Raw genomic sequence first — 18813 nt, forward strand, 5'->3', positions numbered from 1 at the left:
AGTAATAGGCTCACTGTTTGGTTTACCAGATCACCGGCATCACTGAAGCCTGTTTGTGCTGGTGGAATTTGACCGCCACACTGACAATCTTCCAACTGCCTTTATACAATGCAGCAGTTCACCATGTATTTGGCTTGTGTTGGTCAAGTCTGATTGATGATAAACAATGTGTGTTGCACAGGTAAATCTGAACAAAAGGGGTTGTAACCCAGAACAACCACATTCTTTATCTTTCTGTTTTAGGCTGCTGTGGATTACAAGAACACTTGTGCACAGCTAACTTAGGACAACCCCATACAATTTCAGATGACGCCAAACAATTTTCATAAATTCATAAACTTTGTAGGATTTTTTTTAAATGTTTTCTATATCTACAGTTTGTCATAACATAGACTGGGATAAAACAACCTGTAGCCGATGGCTTATTAGAAAGTTGTCAGCATAGCAGTGTGCTGATCTTGTGACATGGTCTCCATTCCTCTACTAATGTCATTACACTGCCCAACAGGAAGCCACAAATGTAGATTTCCTTTTAGGAGTATTGTATACAAACAGAACCGTGATAACATCTAATTGGTGAGGGAAGTTGACAATGTCTCTGGGTTATAATTTTTAGGTTTTGAGTAGGTTGTGCACTAGTCACTTTGACAATAGGATAGTTGCTCTTCCTTTTTGATATATGCAGAGACTCTCACAATGTCCTGTAGCTTTTAGGTAATTTACAGTTGTCACAGCAACTGTCTTGGGTGTTGTACTGCAGTTAATGTGTTTACTGAGTTATGGTGCTGTAACAGATGGCTGTTAACAGATGATTATACTGGCCATGCATATCTCCGTGCAGTTCCTAAGTAACTAATAACCGTTTTAATAAGGCTGTGGTTTTTGTGTGGTGTTCCTTTTTTTTTTTTTTTTTTTTTCTTTTTTTTTTAAGCAAGTTCTTGTTGCATCTGTGTAACCCAGGGTTATATGACAGAAAATATTGATCATTTTGAGTTCGTTGGTCACCTTCTATTTACCTTTTTTGTATATTTTTTCCGTGCGTTAAAGCTACTGTTATGAGGATTTCTGTAAGTATAATGTTCTGCCTCCTGTGACAGTACAGTGTAATACCTCCTTTTGTGTAGGTACAGCATGGACCACAACCACTGGAATGCTTTGCTAGGCAAACAGGTGTTGGACATTTCTGGTTCATACTTGTATAATACGCTTAGTGTTTTTGCTTCTTAATTTAGTACAGTAGTTTTATACTAGAATTTGGTTTGGCTCTTGTGGCACCATTCATATTGCAGCACTGTGCAGAGAATATGTAGTAATTCACACTTGTCCCTGCCCCTTTAGAGCTTACAACACACAACTTACACAAACACAGGGAGAACATATGATGCACGCGTGCACACACAGTCAGAATCTAACCCATGACCCCCATGTGAGACAATGCTAACCACTGTGCTGCCAACATTACTCATGCATTAGTTAACCTTATCTTTTTCTTTTTTTGTCTTTCTCCAGAGCTCCTGAAATAATTCTTGGGTTGCCGTTTTGTGAAGCGATAGACATGTGGTCACTGGGTTGTGTTATAGCAGAGCTGTTCCTAGGCTGGCCTCTCTACCCTGGTGCATCAGAGTATGATCAGGTAAGTGATGCGTGAATGAAAATAGCTGAAATAACCCTACAGTTTTTGTCTGCTTTTTCAAATGTCATTTTAGGACTTTCAGCTAAATGCAACATTATTTTACTGTTATCTACACACATTTTGTTCTTGTATGTGTTCTAAAATCACCCAAGACAAGTTTATAAACAGTTTTAGCTTTTAACTATCCTGTCCTGTTGACCGGCTGCAGTGCAGATTAATTCTGCCCAGCAAAGAGCATTATTAACGCTTCTACAGACTGATCCTTGGTAAAGTATAAAATAACTTCTGTTGCCTGGAGGCAACAGGATGTTGTAGGTGATGGCTTTGTTATGACGCATAATTATACCATGATTGAGATGTGTTCAAGATGGCAACACTTCAGAAATGTATTTAAACTTGTTTGGGTGTGTAGCTTTTAGTCAGTATCAAATTAAGGAAAGTTGCAGTAAGGTAGCATACACTGTTTGACTTGATGAATGGTCCGCTTTAAATGTAGAAATCTGAAAACCCCAGCTTTGATTAATGTGTAGATGAAAACCAGCCTTGTTTAGGTGTCCTTGGAACAGCATTGCTTGTGTTCTGCTAGTGCTGTTACATCATTCTGTTGATGTATAAAAGTGAGATCACCCTTGTGTTTTATGGCCAAGACTGACTTGTACACGTACAAGTGTTCAGATGTAGCCGATTAAGGAGATTGCCCAGTGTTAAAATGGAGCTCAACCAAAAATTTCGACACTTGCTTTAAATGTCCATGTAGTACGTATCTGCTTAGATATGAGACAGTATTGCTTATTTTGCAAATTCTAAATGACTTTATAAGTTAAAGGTGGCAATGACTTTCCAGGAAAGGTTGAGCAACATTAATATCTGCTTTTTACAGACATACTTTTCTCTTGTGTGCCACTTTACAAATGTTCACAAGGAAGCATGTACTTGGAATTGGACATAACCGCCTTAAGAGTCTTCACAGAAGGAGTTGATAATTCTAACAATTGATTCGGTCAAAATAGTAGTGACCAAGCGTGACTGGATGGGCTTTCTCCACCACCCGGTGTGTTGACGAAAGAAGGATGAAGCAATGGTCTTCCTACACAGGTTATCTGGTTTCTTTGCTGCAGTCAGAAGCAGACTGTTACTGACCACTCCTACTGGTGTCACCTTGCCACCAGACACTCGCCAACTGTGCAATAGTTGTAGGAGAATCTCTCTGCCACCACTAGGCTCCTTTGCGGTGCCTAGAACTACTTACTTCTGGGGTAGCTGGTACTTCCTGACCACTTGTTATGGATCAGGATAGCTTGGACACAGGCAGAGTGTTGATGCATACTTCTGGGTTCAACACAGGACAGCTGGGGAACCGATTAGAGTGCAAGCTCTTATCTGTTGGTCACAGGGTACAGCAGGCAATAGGTGTTGGCCAGATTCTATAAGCAGTGATGTTTGCTCAAGGGGTACTTGCAAGGACCATTACACTAGTTGGAGGTACTAGTGGCTATCAAGAAGTATAAATGATATGATGCATTACATGGTCAAACAGAGCTCTTTTATATATTGTTGCCAATACATGTTGGCTGGGGGTAAACCAGCACCCTTTCCTACCTGGCACCACTAAGTCTGAGATATTGCATTCATTGATTAGCATCAGGATGTAATATGTTCTCTAAACATGGATTTAAATGCAATTTTTAAGCTTGACAAAACTTGCATCAATCTGGGATTTCCTAAATGACTTGGAGATATAGGAAACCTAACAGCAAGACATAATGAAATTCTAGCTGGGGCCCATGGTGCACTAAGAAAAAGGGGGGCATTTCAAAGTAGAGCTGTAGTGCGAATGGCAAGGCTCCTGACTTGTCAGTAACCACACAATAGCTTTGTTCTGATTGGCTAGAGCCTTAGATACACACAACCAAACAGAGGGACTTTCTAACTCCACATTTAAGCGTTATATACATTTTATATATGTTCTATATATGCAGATGTTAGGCGCTCCGATCTGCTTTCATGTAAACTTTAGCATGGTCTGTGCTGGTACTTGCCAGTATGTGTCTTGCACCCGTAGCAGATATGCTTCTTAACAGGCGTACCTGTAGGTGCTTTCTTCCTCTGAATGTGCAGCAATTATGCTAACATGCCCTTAAATTACCACTGTACCCCAGGGTTCTGCTGAGATGGATGGCTATCTGAGGAGATAACTGGCTCCCCTTTAGATGCTAGTCTCTCGGAGATGGGTGAATAAGACAGAGGCCTTAGTGAAAATGAAATGAGGTGGATTGCTCTATATTTAACTAGTAGATAGATACCACTACGCGATATGTAGAGTGGACTCATACTTCAGTATTTTAATAGAGGGGGAATCATGTTGACTCGCAAGTAATTGTCCAAATGAGAACACCCCGTTTTAACATTGGTGTGTAATTTTTATAGTCACATTGTGGATCCTGATGTGGTTTTCTTTAGGCTACTGATACAGTATCTTTTCATCAAGCAACCTTGTATGTAGATTTGGGAATTTGAATCTTTACCTTACTGTTTTCTTGCGCTCTAGTTTCTGTGCGGATGTCTGACTGCACACAGCTGCTGGATGGCACCTGTGTTAGAACACTAACTGAAACCTTTTGTTGCTACGTGACGTCACATTGCAGTGATACTAAAATGCTTTGAAGTGAAACCACTGAGAAATGAACATGTAGTTTGAAGTGACTTTTATTTATAGTGCTTGATGTTGCACCTGAACATTATGCATCAATAGTATATATGTCCTGCTCTCAGTGTAAATGCAGAGTACAGACTACTAGTAATACCAGTTGTGTTATTAGTAATAAAGGTTTGTTTTCCCTTTTGTTTGCCAGGCAACAAACTAAACATGTACAACCATTGTATGCAGTGAACTTATAGCAGTTACTATATTTCCCATATAAAGGCTTCTGAAAGTAGCGGCCAGGGAATAATCTAATGTCTGTTGTGCCTTTATAGTACTAAAGGCTCTAGGTCATAACCTGGTGCAGAGCCAACTCCCATTCCCTTTTGACAGCGGTGGTAGTCATTTTAACGACTTGCTACACACTGACACTACTTACCCCGACAGTTATTCCGAAAGTGACATCCGCGACATGTTGAGGTAGGCGACTGTTCACAAAGCTGTCTTCTAACAATTTGTACACATTCACTGTCCGGCACACACGATGACATCATTTGTGTATGCAACACTATTGCTGGCGGTCTTAAGGGGGCGCTGAAAGTAGGAGCCTGCTGGAGAATGTGCAAGGAATCGTAAATTGTATTCTCCAGCAGGCTCCTACTTACAGCGCCTGTCTTAGAAGACAGCTTTTTGAACAGTCGCCTACCTCAACATGTTGCGTATGTCACTTTCGGAATAACCGCGTCGGGGTGAGTAGTGTCGGTGTGTTACACACCGTTATTTAGTACCCCACCCTTTGACAGTACCAAAGGTACCACAACTCTGGTTTGCCGACCCCCCCCCCCCCCCCCCCCCCTCCAACACACGTAGTTACACTTTTCACCCAGCAAACTTCAATGCTGGTACAAATCCTATAAATATTCTCCTGTTCAAATAGTTGTTTATAGAACGGAGATAAGCCCATACCATCACTCTGTCTGCCAACATACACTGTGTAAGACTTATTGTTCAGTAATATCTTGGATACACACAGCAGCAATTTGTAAGAAACAGTCTGCATTTTTGTCTGACACCTGAGAAGTATTTCACATTGCAACCAAGGATTAATGGAATATTCAAACCTCAACTCCACTCTACTAACCAGATTTGATGTTTTTGAAAAGATTATCATAGTTTTCTTCAGGTTATATCTTTGGAAAGAGGAACATATTGAACTCATTAACTTATAGATACAAATGCCCAGTTATTTGCATAAAGCAACTAATGAAGTTATTCTTGGTATCCTGGTAGTATTTTCAAGTGACTACTGCCAAAACTGTAAATGATTCCGTGACAACAGAGGAAATATGCTGGCTTAAGCAGTTAAAAATAAGCAGCTCAAGTTGGGTGTTTTCCTATGGTGAGAATATGCCAGTGTTCTGAGAATCATATCTTTATTGTTGGTGTGAAGGCTTCTTGTTTTCTATCCCTAAAATCAGATAGGTTTGATTTAAAATAACTCCACCTCTGTCAGTACCACAAAGTGGCTGTTTATCTCGTTTCAACAGTTTGAAGGGTTTTTTTGTGTTTTTAGTTTTTGTTTATGCTTCAGTGTTTGACATGCAGTCTGCTTTTGTACTTTGTGTGCGTGTTTTATTAGGTTATAAATAACAGGCTTATTTCATAACACCATGCAAGTGACAAGACTGTGCTACAAGCCAGTTAGTTGCTTTCAATAGCTAACTTGCACTAGGTGGATGAACACTCTAGGATGTTCTAGGTTTCTTCAGCCTTTTATGTTGCTTTTTATAGTGTCTAATTTGAAGATAATGCTTTATAGGGAATTAAGCACTTTTATAAAACCTTTTTTTGCAGTAAAACTAGGTGGAGCCCTTGGTGTGACTTCATGTGACATAGGAAAGTGATGTAAACTTTTTTAAGTTGTGTTATATGCGAAGACAAATCTTTGACATTTTAGGTTGTGGCATAGTGATAATACAGATTGGGTGGTAGTCTTTGGTCTGCATGTCCACTTCACTGAGCACCTGTAAACCCTTTGGAGGTGTGCCAACTTTGTGTGGGGTTTGGATTTGAATAAAAAAAAAAATATTCTCCCCCCCCCCCCCCCCCCCTTTTTTGATAGTAGTTGATCTGCACCCAAAACTAACTGAACATGATCCAACCTGCAGACTTTGGCTCACACCAAGCGAAGGAGAAATTGACTAAGTTGCAAAGAAACTGGTTCCAGTCCTCCCATGACCAGAACCTTCGTAAATGACCATTTCAGTGGCACTTGTCCATTTTTCAGAGTTCACACTGTATCATCTTGTTTTTGCTAGGTCACTAATGGGGTGATTCAGTTTCCAAATGGTGTTTGTTTCTCATCTTATAGCATTCTCTTGACTTTAAATTGTACTGATAATTTATGTTCTAATTTCAATGAGCGCTTTGAGAAGTGGCAAACTAGTATATTACAACATTCCTCTGAATTAATGCTGCGTACTTGGACAGGTAGGTCTCCATTTGTGTTGCGGTTTTACAGGTGACATTGTAGTTTCTTCAGAGCTTGCATGTGTGTGCTTTTAAGAAAGTAGAAGAAACATGTTTGCTTCTCTTGTTGAATCATTTTAAGTGGGGAGTCTTGGCAGGATGTTTGTATCGGCGTTGTTTTTTTTTTTTTTTTTTTTCTAGATGTCGAACACAGCTGCTTCCCTTCGACCTGAAAACTGTATTTTGTAACAACTTGAAGGATGTACTCAAATATATATAATTTTAATTTATTAGCAGCTGTTCCCTTATACAACACTTCCAAGGACACTTTGCTTTCATTTTAAAAGATAATACTGTGAATGTGAAAAGCTGCCATCCACACATGATGCATTGTTTCTGTTTTGTCTTTCAGATAAGGTACATCTCACAGACCCAGGGTCTTCCTGCAGAGTATCTCCTCAGTGCGGGAACAAAGACCTCCAGATTTTTCAATAGAGATCCAGATTTGGGCTACCCTTTATGGAGATTAAAGGTAGTGCTGATTGAAGGATTAACTATTTTGTAACATTTGATAGAACTGAAACGTCACTTCTTTCAAAGAAACCTTAAAAAAAAATGTAAAAATGTTTATTTTGAATACTTAAATGAACGGTGCTTGAGTAGTCTGTTACGGCTTGCTTGATATGTTCTCCCCATGATATGTTACTGTGTACATATAATTGACTACACAGTATATTTTTAAACCATGGGAAAGTTTAAATGTACATGGTAATGCATTTTTTTTGTGTAAGCTCGTGACAATATTACATCAATGTGTATTTGAAGAGGTCAATCTGGAATTGTAACATTGACAATGTGAATCAACTTTCTTTACAGGACTATTGATACATATGTCATACTAAATGGTAGTTTATTACATTTGTGGGGAGCTGGGGGCCTAAGGTGTAGTTGGACTGAATTCCTGTACCCATGCCTTTGTCTCTTCATAATGACACCTGCCACCTTTTACATGGCACCAGACACTGTGCCAGCACCCCAATGCACACAACCTCGGACAGTTTGAACACTAGCACCGGATAGGAAAGGGCTATTGTTAATAGATCTGCATCATTCCTTTGGTGACTGGTTGAAATAAAGGGGACATGCTACTCACCTGCCACATGAGAGCTGTTTACATAATGCTGCTACATCTTCACTAACTTTCTTAACTTTACAATTCTATATAAATGGACAATGTGATTATTTTAAAAGGGACACTAGCTCTTTTTTTTTTTTTTTTTTGTCCTTCTCTAATGTAGATTACAATGGACAAATGTATATACGGATTATACTAGGCTAGCTAGTTTGAATGATGAGCTCTGTAAGCTGACCAGCAACATCCTACAGTGAAGGGTTTTTAATTTTTGTCTACCCCAAACTCCCATTATTTCTTCCCAGATCTTTTCTGACTTGAGGTCTAATAATCCTCACACAATATATGGCCTATATTACTGTATGGAACAAATGTCAGGAAGATTTGCTACTTTATGCAATTTGTTAGAAATGATTTGGAGCCCAGAATTACCCTTAAGCTAATTTATACAGCATATTGGTACTTATGTCTGCTATGTGCAGAGTTTAGCTGGTAAACAGAGTTTAGCTGGTAAACAGATTTAGAAGCTGCAGGTACACACAGCACTCGTAGAACAGCATTTTGCACCTTAAAAAAAATCAAAGCTGCAGCCTTATACCCATAACTTATGACTTATGTAGGTTCCTGTGTCACACACTGCAGTTCAGCTGATGAACAGAGGTGTGTGGAAGCTTGTATAACACCAGCCATAAACAGATGAACTAGTCCGTAGAGAGCTTTCACACATGTCCCCTATCCTTAGGCGTCTATCAAATATACAATTTAAATTCGTTTCTAATTTTCTTGCGTTTATTTTCGATGTGTGGAAGCAAATATTTGGCAGACTACTATCTTTGTGGTTGTCATGCCAATTATGATGCATGAATACACATTTTTGTAAGCTTGTCGTGTTGGCTTCCTCTGGTCTTGATTTAAACTTCATTGAGTTGGTACTATAAGAAGACAGTATGGTTTTTAAATGACATTTTGCACTAAACATAAATTGTTCATATGTACAATCTTCCTTCCCATCATCTAGACACCTGACGAGCATGAAATGGAAACTGGAATAAAATCGAAAGAGGCTCGGAAGTACATTTTCAATTGCTTGGATGACATGGCTCAGGTAAATCGAAGCTAAATGTCATCAAATTGTGGATTTGGGATTTCATGAGCTCTGTCCTGTAGTTTAGTTTAATTTGTTGTATTTGCAAAAACTCCACCACTGTTTTGTTTGACGTTCAATAATTTAAGAGGGAATTGCCTTGCTAACCCTATTGCTGTCTCTAAACGTTTTTAGGATTCTTCAAGTGGATCAGAGTTGTGTACCCTGCTTCGACAATCTCTAATGGTGCATGTATAAATGATAATGACTCACTTAGAGCTTAACTGAACCACCTGCACTTACAGGGATATTTTTTATGAACTAGTCACCTGCACATTTGTATACAGTAAAGCACATGCTATGAGGCCTAGTGGGGTTCATAAACTGCTTAGGGTAAAACTACTTCCTGGCTTGCCTTAGACCTCTTGTCCTCACTTGTGTCCGCTAAGCCCAAGACCCACCTGTTAAGTGTGCTCACTAGTGTGGATGTGAGCTGCAATGCACAGCCTCTATCTTGTGATGCAGTCTGGGATTTCTGTCCATAGAGAAGCCCAGTTAGTGGCCCATCAACACTGATTGGTTCAGTGGATGTTGGATCTGACGTAGCTAACCTGTTAGCTGCTGTTGGATAAAGTTTACTCTGAATCTCAGTTCTGCATTAGAGTGAAATGAGATGGAATCCATTAAAGAAAAATAAAATACTACATTTATTTCTAGGCCTTTTATAACTTACAAAACATAATTATTAGAAAAGTAGGGAAAAAAAAAATACAAAACATGTACAAACTGGGTATAGTTGGGAGGACCAGCAAATACATTTATGTTGTAACTTTACAAAGATGCTCCAATTTGTTTAAATGACGATGGGGAGAATCCTTTTTTTTTTTTTTTTTTTTAATATGTGCTAAATGACTGCTTTAACCTATACAATGCACTTAACTATTTTTATTTAATGTTGCTAAAAGGAAGAACTCTGTTCCATAATGTCATTGTATTGTCTCCTATAAATGATCCCACTCTACATAGCAAGTGCTTTAGTGTATTGGGAATGTCTTTTCTTGCACAATCTAACCTTTTACGTTTTTAGTGCACTTATTTCTCTGGGACTGTATCTACCTTATTGATTAAACTTGAGCGCATTTGCGATGAGGGAGTACAACAATGTGGAGATATTACGAAGAGTGGAGTTAGGCCTCTCACCCACTGACCTTTTTTAGAGTTTTTTTTTTTTTTTTTTTTTTTTTATATTTTGGAAAGCTAGTAAAAATACTAGGGAAATCTGGTAAACATGTTGATTTGTAGTTTATATTTATATCCTTTCTCAAGCCTTCAAACTTGATTAAAGCACAGGTAAACTATTGAATTGATATGGTTACACGGCAAGTTATTTCTAATGTTAGATTTTTATATACAGTTTTAACATTTTTAAACTGCATATAAAAAGTGCATTAAAGCCCACCAGTGGGTATGTGGCTTTAATGTGCATAATCAGGCTGCTAAAAAAACCACATGCGCTATTCTTACCATATGAATTGAAGCACCACGCCTAAAATATAAAACAGAGGGAAAATAAAATTTGCTCATGTCTTTACTCATACTTCCCTTAGCACACCCTTCATTAAATTGTTTAGCAGTGCTCCTCGTGGTGACTATAGGAGACAGTTGGTGACTGTTGCTGAGGAATATAAATATAAAATTGTATGTATTTTTAACATCTAAAATAGTGAGCTTCCTGATAAAATATCCCATTCCTGTATCTTTCATTTAGTCTGTTCCTCATTTCATGAAATAACATTAATTAAAGTAATTTTAATCTACAGATATTGCATTGGCTATAACAAGCAATACATAAAGTGGAACAGGTGCCACATTGTGGCGCCATAAGATGTAATAACTCTGGTCAGAATGGTTCCCTAGTAGCCGTGAAACTAATGTACTGCTATCCCCTGACTTACTGGAGTTCTTTCTCTAGATCAGCTGATTTCTAGGTTTTTCTGACACCAGTTTATCTCCACCCACCTTTAGGGGCATATTCAATTCTCGGCGGAAATGCAGAAAATCCTGCACTATTATTACGATAATAGTGCGCGAAAAACAGTTAATACGGTAATTTTCTCGCTGGATTTCAGCTCGCAGCTCAGGGAGCTGCGAGCTGAAATCCAGCTTACTATTACCGTATTAACGGTAATAGTTTTAACGCTGCAGGACTTCTTAACAATTGACTACGCCCCTTAGTGTAACCTGCAGCTACAAAACTGCTAATCGATCCAGTTTATAGACTTTTGAGCACACATGAATATTTGCCACCCGGTTTAACTTTTTTTTAACAGAGCTCACTCTTTAGTGCACAAGTGGTGAATTTAATGTATAGAATAACATTGTGTATGTATTACATAATAATGTGCTGGGTTCACACCACCAATGATGATGAGTGCTGTAATATTGTGAGAATGGCAATGACTGATAATCCTATGGGCATGGCAGAAAAGGCGACTGAAAGATCAATTGTGATGAGCAGGCTGCAACGGAGGCAGTTTGTTCTCCCACTTTATTAAAATTCCAGACGGGTGACGGGTCTCATGCATTCTGACAACACACGAGTTCTCAAATAGGATGATTCTGACACTCAAATTTTTGGTTGCGTGGCCGGATCAGCCTTTGCGTGATTGGCTTTATTCCAAAACTTAAGTTCCAGAACTGCCACAGACTTGGGGCTATGACCAGAGAATATATGTACATTATGTATGTGGTATCATTATTCCCCCTGCCCATTTCTTTTTAATAGGTGAATATGTCTACAGACCTGGAAGGCACAGATATGTTGGCTGAGAAGGCAGACAGAAGGGAATATATAGATTTGCTGAAGAAAATGTTGACTATTGATGCAGATAAAAGGATCACTCCACTGAAAACCTTAAACCATCCTTTTGTGACCATGACTCACTTGCTGGATTTTCCACACAGCAACCAGTAAGTATGTTTATAGACACAAGCAGATCTCCTCTTGAAGGACATTCCAGCAAACTTCAAGCTGCAATCTTCTCAAAATGCTACTTTTTAATCTAACTTCTATTTCTAGCAAAACCTATTTAACAGTAACGATTGCTATCCTGATATCTAGCAGCTAAGGAATAAAACTGGTGGGTAGATCTATTTAAAATGTCAGGTACTCCCGCAAAGACCCCCTACCCCCAAGAAATGACTGTGAAAAGTATAGAAATCCTTTATGTATATCCTAATTCTGTTAATGTCCAAAATCTCTAAACCCTAGTTTAGCAAATAGGAAGTTTGGCTTTGGAGAAGAGCCAGCATGCCGCTTACAAGCGCAGTGAGCTTTCCACACTGAAAATTTGCCTATAAAGAATGCAAATGTGGCCACCGATTTGGCTAGGAGCTGTCTGCTTCCAGTAAGCTGCCACATTGGGTGCATAGCTCCCATCCTAGCAGATTGAATCCCCAGGATGGCTCCAGTATTGAAAGCGCACAGCTCTGAGAGTGCACATTGGGTGAGGGGTGGTGCCTGTCCCAAAATATACCACATATTTAAATTTAACTGAGTAATGGCAAACTGGGATATAGCATTTTCCTTACCGTTGCACTGTTCATATTTGAGCTTGATTACATTTCAGTAGGATTTCACATTTACTTTCTGACTAATATTCCTTGACTCTTATTGGTGTCAACACGTTCTATTTGTTTTAACATATTGCACTTGTGATGTTACAGTAGTAGTAGCTGAATCTTGACTGAGACTTGGTTTTGCTCAGTCTTCCTTACTGGAAGTCAATCCTTAAATGTATTACCAGAAGTGATGAGTAATGAATATTCAAAAGAGGTTGTATAGTAATAGATGCTATATTCAGCACTGCCTGTCTGCGATTCATTTATAGTTGTTTTGGTTGTTTTTTTTTGTTATCTTATTGATATCTTGTTTCCTGTTCCGCAGTGTGAAGTCATGTTTTCAGAACATGGAGATCTGTAAGCGGAGGAACAACATGTATGATACAGTGAACCAGATTAAAAGTCCATTCACTACTCACGTGGCACCTAACACAAGCACAAATCTAACTATGAGTTTCAGTAATCATTTGAATACTGTGCACAATCAGGTATGTAGCACTCAACCATGTTCGCACAAAATGATTTCCAGGCCAGCTTGCAGGTCTCTTTCCATAAGGAGCTGTTAAAACTAAACCGTACAATGTATTGTACACTGTTCCTAAAGTCTACACATTGTTAAATACAGCTGCTTGCTTTCCCATTTGTAGGCGAGCGTACTGTCATCAAGCTCATCTGCTGCAGCTACTCTTTCACTGGCCAACTCCGATGTCTCTTTACTAAACTACCAGTCAGCGCTCTACCCACCGTCGGCAGCACCAGTGACCGGTGTTGCTCAACAGGGAGTTTCTCTACAACCTGGAGCAACACAGCTCTGCGCCCAAACTGATCCATTCCAGCAGACTTTTATTGTTTGCCCTCCAGCTTTTCAAGGTAACCTACTTAGTGATATTCTTATGTTACCCAATCACTTGGTAGAAAGGGCTGGTGCAAACTATAGTGTGGTTCTTCATCAGTGGCCTATTCCATGTTCAGTCACATGGCAGTACTGAATCGAATCGCAGTTGCCCACACACATCTTTCCTGCTGTTCAGCTGCAATAACAGGCCCAGTTCTTAATTTGGTTGTGGCTGATCAAACTTTACAGAATAGGCTAAGGCAAGTGACTGCGTCACATGGGGAGGGGGGGGGGGGGGGGGGGGGAGAGGAGTGCAGTGTTTGAAACTGATCCTATATATTTTGCGGCTATTCTCAGACATTCTTTTTAGCCTGTTGGCTTTTTTTATCTTTAAGATGAAGTAAGTTCCACTTGGTAGCTGTAACTACTTTTAAATATAATATGTAAATTATCTTTTCCATAAATACATTTGTAATTCTAGTGCAGATTCTGATATATTGGCCTTTCTGTACATATGTGCTCCAGAAATGGACACGTCACATGTCTGGCCATTTCAAAAATGTTTGGTTCCAAGAAAGAAGATACCACAAATGACAAATTCCCAAGTTGTTTGTAGTCTATTAAAAGCACGATTAGATAACTGAATTACACCATTTACTTTTGCATAGGATAAAAATTACATTGTTTGCAACAAAGCGGTAATTGCTGTTCCTCTCAATCTTTACTAAACTCCAGCTTAACTATATTTTGAACATATTTAGTTTTGAACTGCATATTTTTTCAGACCTGACATTCTCCAGTCATTTGATAAATACGGAGTGTTTTGCTTTTCAAGCTGGGCTTCAAGCTACTGCGAAGCATTCCGGGTTTCCTGTTCAAATGGACAGCAGTGTCCCTATCGTACCCCAAACGGCTGCTCCTCAACCTCTCCAGATCCAATCAGGAGTCCTGACACAGGTAATTCAATACATACATTAATGGTAAATTCGTATTAAATTGTGTATGAAGCCAATGTACTAAAGGAGATGTTACCTGCAATTTACGCTTTCCAAATTTTAGGTAAACCAATGAGAAGGTGAATGTTAGGAGTAAATATATTTGTTTTACCAAATATATTAACAGAATGTACCAAATAAACTGCTCTCCATGTGTCTTTAAGGCTGCACTTCGGGCAATAAAGAGACCATTGGTTTACTCCCAAACAAACGTGTGTTCCAGTGGTCTCGCTTGCCTAAAACCCTGGTGATGACATAATTATTTTGATGTCATGTAATGGTATTTGCAGCAGCATGCTATAAATGTCTTTAAATGTTGACAATCTACTTTCTTAAGAGGTGTTTTTGGTTTTAAGTTTGTCTGAATTTTCCAATATTACAGCAGTAAGTTTTAGAAGCTGCAAAGTTCTTGCCAGTCACTGAGTCACAGCTTCAGAATTCTTGGCATCCTTTTATTTCTGATGGCCTCATTGGAAAAGTAGGATGGGTGTGCCTCAAATTCTTATCATTTTATGAATATTGTATTGAACCATAAACTTATCCGACTATAACTGGTATATCAATCGTAGAATTGTCCTTTGCTACTAATGCAGTCCATTTATGACATTCTTCCAGTCACTAAGAAATCACTATAAATGTGCCCAGACTTTGCCCTCTTAATGAGTGTCATCCAATTTATATAATGTTCAAAGTTTACTACAATTAAGTTTGATTATACAAGTGATGTGCCTCAGTCTAATGCAGCAGTTTTAATAGATCTGCTTTTATAAATTTAAATCTTCTTTAAAGTGGAACTCAAATGTAAAAGCTTAGTATAAATATGTCCCAATACAGGTTTTGTAATGAGTTACCTTTTTTGTTTAGAATTTTGACTATGCAGACTTGTGTAACGTTTAATATCTGATATAAGCAACTGCCTAATCACCGCTTTAAAGTCAGGTGTGATGTCACTGCAGAATATAATTTATTCTATGATTGTAAACAATGTATTTATTAATAATGTACCTGTTTAACTAGATAATCTGTTTTAATGCCTCGATCCCTGATGGTTATAATTAATATTCTGAATCCTTCTCTCTTCTGCATGTAGCACTATGAGAGAAATTACTTATATATTTTTACATTAAGTAGTACTTTTCAGGCTGACTGCTGTTTAAGAACTTCCATAAGAGCTATGACGGATTAAGACTTGCTTTTTGAAAACCCCATTTATCCTTTTTAAATTCAATTTCCAACCATGTCCTTGCAGAAAACGAGTCCTTTCAATTCTCTGCATCCACTCTCCTCAAGTTAATTGTGCCCATGTGAAAACTGATCATGGTTTAGCCCAGCCATTGATCTGTAGACAAAGTAATTTGTCTAAAAATAAATCTGGCATCTTTTGTTGTAAGAGAGGAAAAATGCCTGGAATAAGTGGTTTTGAGTTCATAATGGCAAAATGACTCCTGAAAACAGTGCGCCTTATGAATTGTCCATACGGGATGCCAATAATAAACATTCATGCTAGGGTACAGTAAAAGGGTATTCACACAAACTGGCTTTCTACCATCAAAGAATAAAAAGACTCGCATTGAAATTTTTTTAATTTGTGTTTTTTTAAATGTTTTCTTTTTACATTTCGTTTTAAAACCAAAACTTTTTAAAAAGATTAACACAAATTTTATTAAGTTTGCCACAATAGACTCCATGATAATGAAGGGATAAAGAGTACAGCAAGCTGTGCTCTTTAACTCAGGCAAAAATAAACCTGCAATATAACGGTCCGTGTGTCGTTATCTTGCTTTCAGCACAAGATGGCCGCCTCCCTTTTTTGGAGGGGAGGGGGATCAGACAGTTGCTTCACCGGTTTCATCCTGTTAACAGCATGTACATGTTATGATACTTTAAGGAAAAAAAAAACAAAAAACCCTAATAAAAGCATGATTCATTAGTACTAGTGGCTGAGGGACCTTTCTGTGGTCTTGTGACTATTATGTCTGTTTAGTTGAGAGCTACACATTCACCAGACTTGACTGGTTCATAGACACTACAAATATTTCTCCATAGCACGTTTGCATAAGCAGCTATGGCATATCAAACTAGTCTGCTTTTTAAACTGCATATGTTGTTTTATTTACTATTGCACCCTGCATGTACATCAGTTTTAGTCCGAGTATATATTTGATTTTATACATAGGTTTTAAGTTTATTTTGTGTTTTTATACTTTGGCCCCCCAATCTGTTGCTTGACTTGCCACATTTAATCACTGGCACCAGTTCCAATTACTATTTACTTGTCAGGGGCACTGTAATGAAGCTGCTTACCACACATAACTAAACTTTTTTGTATTGCATTTTAGTGTTCATGACTGTTGTCAAAAGATGTGTGTTGGGGTGCTGGCATCAATGTAAAGCTTTATGGTAACTTACTTAAATGGTCAGACTGGTGCTTGTGATACTAGCAATAGCTTAATAGATGTCACCAAGAAAGTTTGGATTGACCCGGTGGGTCTTTGAGTTCCACACCTCAAAGCCTGACAGTGCCACAAGTAATTCATACTTGGAATTACAAAAAAAGTGGCACTTGTGCCCATTACATCTTCTGCATTTTGTCTGTGTAGAGTGGTAGCTTTTGGTTTTTCTATCGCTGCTTGAGGTGGCCTTAATAGACGAATTGACCATTAACATGTTCTACTTTCCCTAGTCTCTGTGCAGCTTTTTTTTTTTTTTTTTAAAAGTGAGAGCAGGCATCCCAACATGTCTTATGTGAGCTCCTATCTTCCCTCTATTCATATGTCAGGGGTTGTTTTAGTCAATCCTCTCCTCTGGCATTTTCGGTGTTATGCCTTAAGCATTATGCACGAACGGGTCACACTGGCATCTCTTTAAATTTGTTTCTGTTTTTATTCATATCCTATTTTGGCCACTATACTTTTTCTTTAAAAAAAAAAAAAACACCTTAAACTGCACCAGTAGTAACATGAACCAAGGGAGGAAGTACAATCACACCCCTCTCCTATAGAGTAGTTTAGCTTGTCTTATGGGCTGAAATATTTGTTAGTCTAACACAAACTCGTAAACGTATAAAATGCGTTGATAAGCTTTTATTATTTGGACAACTGCCGTATAGCAAGAACTAACGATCTTTTTTAAACGCGAGCATATTAAAATATCTTGCAATAGTTAAACAGATTTTGAGTCCAGCTATTTTATACGGCACAGACATTTTATGTACTTGAGGATGTATTTAGTTTAGTGAAAAAATGGCCCTTCCACTCTAGTCTTTAGGTAAATGAGAATAACTAACACTTTCTTTTATTTTCAAGTTATAAGTTGAATGAGCCATACACTAAATGTGAAGGCTCTCTGCTGAAAGGCGATTTGGTCCAAAAATCACACTGTTTAAACTTAAGCTACCTTTAAAAACGGCTACATGAAAAGTTTCTCGGGTCATGAACATCCATTTACAGGTTTCCCTTCAGTCATGAATTTCACGTTTTACAGAAATGTGAAAATGTGTAGATTTCGTCAGCTCCGTGAAATGGCTTTACTGGTAAAGCCAGACTTGTTAAAGACCTAAATAAATTAAACTTTAACTTGATATACACGTGAATGGGAGAGAACAGTTAGGGACATCCAGCATGTGTCCCTCATACGGTTATGTGCTTATTAACAAGCCTTCCATTTATACTTTCAGTCTTCATTAAATTGTTTGTTTTTGTTTTGTTTTTTTATGGCCTCTCACTGTATGTGAGGAGATCAGAGGAGAGGAAAAAGGTTTATATGCTACAAAAAAAAAGCTTGCGGAAAGTGTAAGACACCAAATATTTAGTCATCTGGAAGCTGACCCTTGGTCATTGAGCACAATGGTGCTTATATGTATCCTTGTATGCATCGTGAAAATGACTTGGATTCTATGCCAGTGTGTATGCCCATGGGTAGTCATACACAGGAATAAAATCCATGTTGATGCATTTCCAGGAAAACTATTCTCCACACATAGTAAAGGGTTCCACATGCCAGTTCTCGCGGTACTGTTAAAACATATATACTGCTATAAGTACAGTGTTTCACTCACCTCCTAATCTACATTTCAGGGAAGCTGTACCCCACTAATGGTAACAACTCTTCATCCACACGTAGCCACCATCACGCCGCAGTATGCGGTACCATTTACCTTGAACTGCGCAGCCGGGCGGCCGGCGTTAGTTGAACAGACTGCTGCTGTACTGGTAATTTTGTTTCACTTGAATGTGTACACTAACAGTCTCCTTATGTGTATCTGTTTTTCTTTTCCTCCTGATCGTAGAACGTTTCAGAAGAGCATGGAAGCATGAGCTCCATCTTGTGGCTGTGTTCTTGCAACATTCTAAGCGGCTCGTTCTTAATGTCGTTTTTTATTTTATTTTTTCCTTTTCATTTCT

General features: G+C 38.4%; 1 protein-coding gene across 8 annotated transcripts in view; it reads left to right on the forward strand.

The window, feature by feature from the left end:
• HIPK1 (homeodomain interacting protein kinase 1) overlaps positions 1 to 18813 on the forward strand; it is a 53766-nt gene that overhangs the window by 21065 nt on the left and 13888 nt on the right. For 4 of the 8 annotated variants that reach the window (XM_075196279.1, XM_075196272.1, XM_075196274.1 and 1 more), the window contains exons 3-10: positions 1510 to 1633; positions 7156 to 7275; positions 8894 to 8980; positions 11745 to 11929; positions 12906 to 13068; positions 13228 to 13450; positions 14200 to 14372; positions 18487 to 18621. In XM_075196279.1, the coding sequence (XP_075052380.1) occupies positions 1510 to 1633; positions 7156 to 7275; positions 8894 to 8980; positions 11745 to 11929; positions 12906 to 13068; positions 13228 to 13450; positions 14200 to 14372; positions 18487 to 18621 (1210 nt within the window). The remainder of the gene's footprint in view (positions 1 to 1509; positions 1634 to 7155; positions 7276 to 8893; positions 8981 to 11744; positions 11930 to 12905; positions 13069 to 13227; positions 13451 to 14199; positions 14373 to 18486; positions 18622 to 18813) is intronic. The other 4 variants (XM_075196275.1, XM_075196277.1, XM_075196278.1 and 1 more) reach the window with 3 other exon arrangements.

The sequence above is a fragment of the Mixophyes fleayi genome, chromosome 2 (assembly GCF_038048845.1).
Source record: "Mixophyes fleayi isolate aMixFle1 chromosome 2, aMixFle1.hap1, whole genome shotgun sequence".
NCBI lineage: Eukaryota > Metazoa > Chordata > Amphibia > Anura > Limnodynastidae > Mixophyes > Mixophyes fleayi.